This window comes from Myotis davidii, unplaced genomic scaffold (assembly GCF_000327345.1).
Source record: "Myotis davidii unplaced genomic scaffold, ASM32734v1 scaffold46, whole genome shotgun sequence".
Classification (NCBI taxonomy): Eukaryota; Metazoa; Chordata; class Mammalia; order Chiroptera; family Vespertilionidae; genus Myotis; species Myotis davidii.
This window is the reverse complement of record NW_006383006.1, coordinates 10,734,479-10,740,523: the sequence shown is the minus strand read 5'-3', so window position 1 is coordinate 10,740,523 and position 6,045 is coordinate 10,734,479. Positions and strand designations below refer to the sequence as shown.

General features: G+C 42.1%; 1 protein-coding gene across 1 annotated transcript; it reads right to left on the bottom strand.

The window, feature by feature from the left end:
* Positions 1–2,536: 2,536 nt before the first annotated feature.
* ACTC1 (actin, alpha, cardiac muscle 1) lies at positions 2,537–5,843 on the bottom strand. The gene is made up of 5 exons (XM_006778114.2): positions 5,494–5,843; positions 4,700–4,861; positions 4,385–4,576; positions 3,399–3,580; positions 2,537–2,862 (listed from the first exon to the last, which is right to left on the bottom strand). The coding sequence occupies exons 1-5, from the start codon at positions 5,810–5,812 to the stop codon at positions 2,719–2,721; spliced, it is 999 nt and encodes a 332-aa protein (XP_006778177.1). The 5' UTR covers positions 5,813–5,843; the 3' UTR covers positions 2,537–2,718.
* Positions 5,844–6,045: the final 202 nt, after the last annotated feature.

Genomic DNA, 6,045 nt, shown 5'->3' with positions numbered 1-6,045 from the left:
ATATATATATATATATATATTACATTGTATCTTAACTGCAAACATACTCACTGTAGACATCTCTATTATTTTACACATGTGGAGGTGGTCTTAAGAAAAACTCTGTCACCTTAGTACCATCCTTAAGCACAATTATTAGAAGACTCAGCTGTTCTAATATCTTACACCCCATCATTAGCTGAGATGAGAAAACTTTGGAATTCAACAAGAATCTGCATGGTTATCACTTCTGAAAGCTGATTCTGAAAAACTTCTACTTTTAAGTAGGAATGATTATACCCATTCCCTTTCCATTTATACAAAGAAAGAACCATAGGCGATACCCCAGCCAGTTGTCTAAACTTGAAGTATTAATACTATATTTAGAGGTTAAATTCATAATACTTACTGTATTCAACTTGAGAGATGAAAAATAAAGGCATAGATACTGGCGAAATCATTTCTCCCTATATTTGCCCCAAATCCATGTCTCTGGCTTAAATCTAGCTTGTAAGCCAATTTATCTGTGCTACAGGTTACAACTGAGGGGGACAAAAGTAAAATCTATGATAAACTTTATATCTTATCTATAGAAAATGCCACCACATTTATTTATCATATAACCCTAATGCAGAGGAAAACTTCCACTCAGCTATGCTAAGTATGGAGCTCTAAATTCTGAGGTTGTTAAGCACAGAAAGTGTGCCCTGATCCCTCTTTATGTCCCCTGGACCTACTATCTTGCTTGGTCTAAAGTCAGGAATGAAGAGATATCTTTTAGCCCAGGCCAGGTAGCTCAGTTTGTTGGAGCATCATTCCAATACACGAAGATTGAGGGTTTGGTCCCTGTTCAGGGCATGAACAGGAAGCAACCAACGCATGCATAAATAAATACAATAACAAATCAATATTTCTGGCTCTTTCTCCTTTCCTTTCTCTCTCTCTCTCTCTCTCTCTCTCTCTCTCTCTCTCTCTCCCCAATAATTTTTTTAAAAAAGAGATTTTTTTTAAATAAATAAGATAACGACACATTAAACCTTGAATGATGACAGTGGCAGCTTATTAAGGATGTGTCTGATGAACCTAAAATACCCCAAATTTTCAACCCAGACTCCCAAAGGGTGTGTAATAGAATTGAGTTACTCTTGATAGGCCATGACTAAAGTTTTACATCTACATGATTATATTTGTAAGTTTAGTTGTAAACTTTACTAAAGTTTTATGACTGAAAATGGTTTTAGATGCACCATTAGATTGAGTGTCAGAAAATCTGGGTTTTTGTCTGGGGACTTCAAAAAACAAACTGTTTAATATTGTACCAGTTTCTCTAAAAGGCCATTAACAATTAATTTGAAAATGAAAAAAAATAAAGCATCTCAATGAAGTTGTAGTCTATCCAAACTGATTTCCTCAAAGTTCATCAGCTCTCACCAACCTACCTATACACTGGCTTCCTTCCTTGTGTGCTGGCTCCTGCCCCATTTCCTTCTGCTGAGATTTCCTCCTTGCTCATCTCACCTCTCTAGTGCTTGACCATTCTTCAAGACCCAGACCCATGTCTGCCTCCTTGAAGTCACACACATTGGGGGTTCACGTGAGTGTATGTGAGCCCCACAAGGACAGAGCGTGCTTATTCTTTTGTGTACTGTCCTCAGCACATCCCCTGCCATATTGCAGAGTGCCCTGAATGGAGGAAAAGGAATATTGTGGTTTTCCGCTCCCCTTCCTCCCTCAGGACTTCCTAGCCTTAACTCGACTCAACCCAAGATCCCAAGATTTGAAAGAGGTGAAGAGACTGAAGACCTCTGTCCCACAAGTTGGTCGCTGATTAGGCAGGAGTTTCTGGCACCTGTTTTCTCATGCTTGTTTTGAACCTGCACGGTGGTCCTGACTTGTTTAGGGGGCATTTGAATGGATCACACCAGGCTTAACTGTCAACTGGCTTCCCTGTCTCACTGCTAACATGTACAGTCCACAGGCAGACAACAGTAGAATCCAAGAATTGAGAATTTAAGCTAATTTATATAAAATAATCTTTGACTTTCTCACTGCCAATATATAGGGTGTCCCCAAAACATGTATACACACTTTAACAGCTGATAACTCACTTAATTTTGAAAATGAACTGTATGCTAATAAACACTGACTTCATAATCATTCAAAGTGTGTATACATAATCATTCAAAATGTGTATATGTGGCTTCTGCAAAGTTATAAAAACAGCTGTAACATAGGCTTAAGCAATAATTTTCAATATCATTCATGGAAACCAATCTTAGAGAATTGTTTTATCTTCCATTTCTTGCACATGTGAAGCTAAACCTAATCTTTTCAGGTATGAAATAGGTTCGTGATTCTATACCAAAGTGTAAAATAAAAATTTAGTGTCATAACTCCCAGCTAAATGTCACACTAACCCACATGATGATCTTTGTGGTGGTGTAATATTACAGTGCACGCGGTGTCAGAGCCATCAATAGAGGAGCTCACTGTCAAAAATATGTGAACGCTGGCTGTACTCCAAGCCTACCCCAAAAGGAAGTAAAAGAGGCTTTTGTAGGTTGCAAGTCCTGGTCTGGTTTATTTATAAAGCAATAAATATTAGAAGCACAAATAAATTGCACGTGTGTAAACAAACTGTACAATGGTTGATGAGAGATGAAGGAGGGTGGGTCGGAAGACTCCAAGAAGCATAATACTGTCATCCTGAATGTAAGGTAGACTAAAAGAGGAGGCACCTTAGAAGCATTTGCGGTGGACGATGGATGGGCCTGCCTCATCGTACTCTTGCTTGCTAATCCACATCTGCTGAAAGGTGGACAAGGAGGCCAGGATGGAGCCCCCAATCCAGACAGAGTACTTGCGCTCAGGGGGAGCAATAATCTGCAGAAAGAAAACAGAAACTTCCAGGGAACTCTGAAGCTCCAAGCAACATTGCATGCCACATGTTGGGGAGCCTCACAGAAAAAATATTAGGTGTTAACTCACTGTAATGCAAGGTGCTTCATTCCACACGTTAATATGGCTGAGTAAAGTTTTACGCACTTTCCACTACTTCATTATTTCTATTATCATAGACTTTACAAAATAGAATTTTCTACTTCTCTGGACTTAAGTATAATGTGGCAACAAGCTAAAAGGCCCAAAGTTGGGGACTTTTAAAATGTGTTCAAAGATTTAGGTGGGTGTTTTTTCTTCTTCAAAGGTCTGTTTTTATCCACAGCTTGAAAGCATTTTTAAAGTCTCCTATCTTGGGGAAAATGCTAGAAAGATCAGAAGGAAAAAAAAGTGCTAGAGCAGCTAAAAGATGAAGGTTTTAGTAGGCAGGAAGCTAAGTGTGAGGAGAAAGGAGTTAGGAACGCCTTCTGCTTGGAATACCAAGACCTGCTTCAGCTCCCCCAGGCACGGGCGTTCTTTACCTTAATCTTCATGGTGCTGGGAGCCAGGGCAGTGATTTCCTTTTGCATGCGATCAGCAATCCCAGGGTACATCGTGGTACCTCCAGATAAGACATTGTTGGCATACAGGTCTTTGCGGATATCAATGTCACACTTCATGATGCTATTATAAGTTGTTTCATGAATGCCAGCAGATTCCATACCTAGGAACAAGTTTTAAAAAAAAAATCGAAGTGCACTTAGGCCAGGGGCCATGGTGGAGGGGTGAGAACAGGACTCCTCTGTGTTGGTAAACTGTCACCATTTGTCTCTGAAACATGTGTTCCTTTATAAGATACACTGAAGGCATTTGTGGAACAGGTGTCCCTAAAAGTGCTCACAGTTAGCCCAGAACCGACTGCCAAGAAACGAACAATTGTGTCTAGCACCTGTTTGAAGCGAACACTTGCTGTATCCACCAGATGCATGGCGATGTATTGGAAAAGGATAAGACACACATTTAAGTTACATCCATGCAAGTTTTATTTATGCAGCAAAATAAGATCCCCCACAAGCTTCCTCCTGTAAATCATTCCTTAGGTGAGATGTTTGGAGACATATAAATGTCACTCCAGTTATTACTGTGAGTGTGACTGCTATTACATTGAACAAGGAGTAACTTAAAAGGAAAGTCCGGCTACTTGGTAATGAAGCTGATTGGAATGAATCAGCAGCCTTGAGTAATCGCCTCTTTCCTGCAGGTATGGATTATTCAGGTCCTACTCTGCCTCATCCTTTCTTTTGAGGTGAAGTGTGTGTGTCATTTCACTACAACAGAACAGAACAGTGATGGCCACCCCTTTAATGAGCCATCAGAACCTGAGGCTGAGCTGTGTGGGACTCCAAGCTATGATTTCTTTTGATTCAAGGGCCCCATTCATCCTTCTTCCTCATAATAGATTTTACTCTGGGACCTCCCAAGATTTGCAGGGAAAAGCTGTGCCTCTGCCCTAGACCCCATAACTCACCGATGAAGGAGGGCTGGAAGAGACGCGCAGGGCAGCGGAAGCGCTCATTGCCAATAGTGATGACTTGGCCATCAGGCAGTTCATAGCTCTTCTCCAGAGAGGACGAAGAAGCAGCGGTGGCCATCTCGTTCTCAAAATCCAGAGCAACATAGCACAGCTTCTCTTTAATGTCACGGACAATTTCACGTTCAGCTGCAGAAATAAAGGGTACCCCAGTCAAGCTCTGGAGAATGAAGCCAACTGTGAGAGGTAGATGGACTCACCGGTGAAGGAAAAAAAGCAGATAATGTTGTAGCACATGAAACACACACTCACCGGTGGTGACAAAGGAATAGCCGCGCTCAGTGAGGATCTTCATGAGGTAGTCAGTGAGATCCCGACCGGCTAGATCCAGACGCATGATGGCATGGGGCAGAGCGTAGCCCTCATAGATGGGGACATTGTGAGTGACGCCATCCCCGGAGTCCAGAACAATGCCTGTCACAGGAAACAGACAGGGAGGAGGTAAATACCTGATGACACCAATTATGGCCAAGAAAAACTAGCACTGGGCATGGATCCAGATGAAATTAGATCCTTTACACACAAAGAATAAAAATGAGCATAATGAATGGTAAATCTGAAGCCAGCCTTTTAAATATTGTAGCAGAAGAATTTCCCCAGGACACTCAAGTGACCATCCCTTTCATCAGCCTTGAGCACATTATGTAAGCACCCAGGCGTGTTTTTCTTTCCTCCCCTCGAACTAACATGTGTTTCTATCTCTTTTGACTCAGACCCTGTGGGGAATGTGGGTTCTCCTTGGTAATGTTTGCCCAGAGGCTGTGATGGTATGAACACATACCAATGACTGTTGCATTCCAGACTGATACTGTACATTGTACAGAGCCTCATCATGTGACATCATAGTTTCTTTCAGCTCTCAGAAATACATGGGCTCTGAAACTAACCTCGGGGAATGAGGTTTCCTTTCTCTTTTAGCACCGACACCTTCTCATGGAGTATGGGAGAAGGAATCATTCATTTTCAGCTGGGGACACTGATTCACAGCAAGGTCAATGATTTGGGAATGTGATTAATCAGTGACTGTCCCCAGAGCCCACACATACCTGTGGTACGGCCAGAAGCATATAGGGACAGCACTGCCTGGATGGCCACATACATGGCAGGGACATTGAAGGTCTCAAACATGATCTGGGTCATCTTCTCACGGTTGGCCTTGGGGTTTAGCGGAGCCTCGGTGAGCAGAGTTGGGTGCTCTTCTGGGGCCACACGGAGCTCATTGTAGAAGGTGTGGTGCCAGATCTTCTCCATGTCGTCCCAGTTGGTGATGATGCCGTGCTCAATGGGATATTTGAGAGTCAGGATACCTCGCTTGCTCTGGGCCTCATCTCCTACATAGGAATCCTTCTGACCCATACCCACCATGACACCCTGAAAGAAGAAAAAGATGGAAAGATCAAGCTTCCATTAGGTCAGGAATATAACTGGTGCCTTATAAATTTACATCTAATTGCCTAAGTCAAGGAATACCTTGTAAAGGCCAGAAACACCAAACAATAGGATTTTATCCCAATTTAGAAGTATCACTTAAAATCAATCTAGTCCTTTTTTCCCACCCACTTCCCCCCCCCCCCCGAATGTATAATTCTGCTGTTTAT